The sequence below is a fragment of the Poecilia formosa genome, unplaced genomic scaffold (genome assembly GCF_000485575.1).
Source record: "Poecilia formosa unplaced genomic scaffold, Poecilia_formosa-5.1.2 Scaffold1704, whole genome shotgun sequence".
NCBI classification, from domain to species: Eukaryota; Metazoa; Chordata; class Actinopteri; order Cyprinodontiformes; family Poeciliidae; genus Poecilia; species Poecilia formosa.
In genome coordinates, this window is record NW_006801643.1 from 1 (window position 1) to 1,464 (window position 1,464).

The following is a 1,464-nucleotide window of genomic DNA, read 5'->3' on the forward strand; positions in this document are numbered from 1 at the left end:
TGATTGACAGAGTCTTGTTGGAGAGTCCAGGTTAGTTCAGGAGGGGAGTGTGGACAGGGAGTGAAAGCTGAGCAGGTTACAGTGACAGACTGATGCTCCTTCAGGTCAGAGGGAACATTAATGCTGGGACTCCAAGGAGAATCTGAGTCATAAAATATGAAACATATTATTAGTGTGAGGAAGAACCAGTTTACATAAACATCAAGTATAGATTTAAAATGTGAATGTTTTATATCATTAATGTTAGACTGTGTTAATCTTTAAAAAAACATTTTTCATATCAGTTCAATATTATGATTCTGATGAAACACCAAATTGTGTCTAAAATCCAGGCATTTACCACAAGTAGCTGCGTTTCCATTACAGATGAGAGAAAAACATTTCAACATTCAGTTAAAGTCAAAACTACATAAGTCCATAATCGCAGTGTTTTCATTCTAGAGTTTTGTGAAATACACTAATTTGAATATAGCCAGATATTGTTTGTAAAGCCTCATTGTGACTTAACAGCTCAGTCTTTGTCTCTTCTAACCATAAATCATTTATTTGGAAATTATTTTACCTGTTATTGGCTTTACATACAAGTTTTGTAGTTTAGAAAAGTTATTTTCTTTTTGTTAATACTGCATTAGTTTATTTTGATTTGAAACTTGTTTCACTGTGAACAATAACATACATGTTTCTGACAGGATTACAGTTTGTCTGTTGCAGGTTTGATCTTAAAACATCCTTATTTATGTCATCAGAGCTGAAACTTTCAGTCTGTTTAATGAAGCTTTATTACAGCTGAGCGAATGACAAACATTGATCTTTAACATACATCATAATATAATTTGAAATAGATGAAGAAGTCTGGCATTGTGCTTATGGATTGGTCTTTACCTCTTCTAGATTAAAATCTATGATTTTTGATAAGAACAGTGGTCAAATATCAATTGTAATTTCAAAACCATCTAAAAATAATTAGATTTGTTTGTGGATTAGAGGAAAAACTCCATTAAATTTAAGCTTGTGCTCTCAATGCTTGCTTTTCAAATAATTTCAGGTGTAAGTGGGACAACCCTTTAACCTTGAAAAAAGAACAAATTATAGGTAATGAATAATAAAAATCCCAAAGATGGGGTCGAACAGATTCTGATCAGTATGTGATCCCATTTTTAAAATAACTGCTTCTGATGCTATTGATCTATATTTAAATGTCAGACACTTGAAGAATCAGAAATGACTTGAAACTAGAAGGAACAACATTTACCTTTAATACTAACACAGATCCTTGATGATGTTTCATTTCCCAAATCATTTTTGGCCACACAGTAAAACTCTCCTTCCTCAGTGACAATGAAGTTGTAATTCTGTATTTCAGACACTTTTATGCCATTCCTGAACCAGGTGAATCTGGGTGGAGGTTTGGCTCTGCTGGAGCAGCTCAGCTCCACCCAGCTACCTGCTGACACCAAACCTGAT

General features: G+C 33.7%; 1 protein-coding gene across 1 annotated transcript in view; it reads right to left on the reverse strand.

Annotated features, from left to right (window-relative positions):
- Positions 1 to 8: 8 nt before the first annotated feature.
- Positions 9 to 1,464, reverse strand: part of LOC103132963 (myeloid cell surface antigen CD33-like) — a gene marked incomplete at its 3' end in the record, with an annotated part of 4,336 nt that continues 2,880 nt past the window's right edge. The window contains exon 4 of the mRNA XM_007544724.1: positions 9 to 142. Within this exon, the coding sequence (XP_007544786.1) occupies positions 9 to 142 (134 nt within the window). The remainder of the gene's footprint in view (positions 143 to 1,464) is intronic.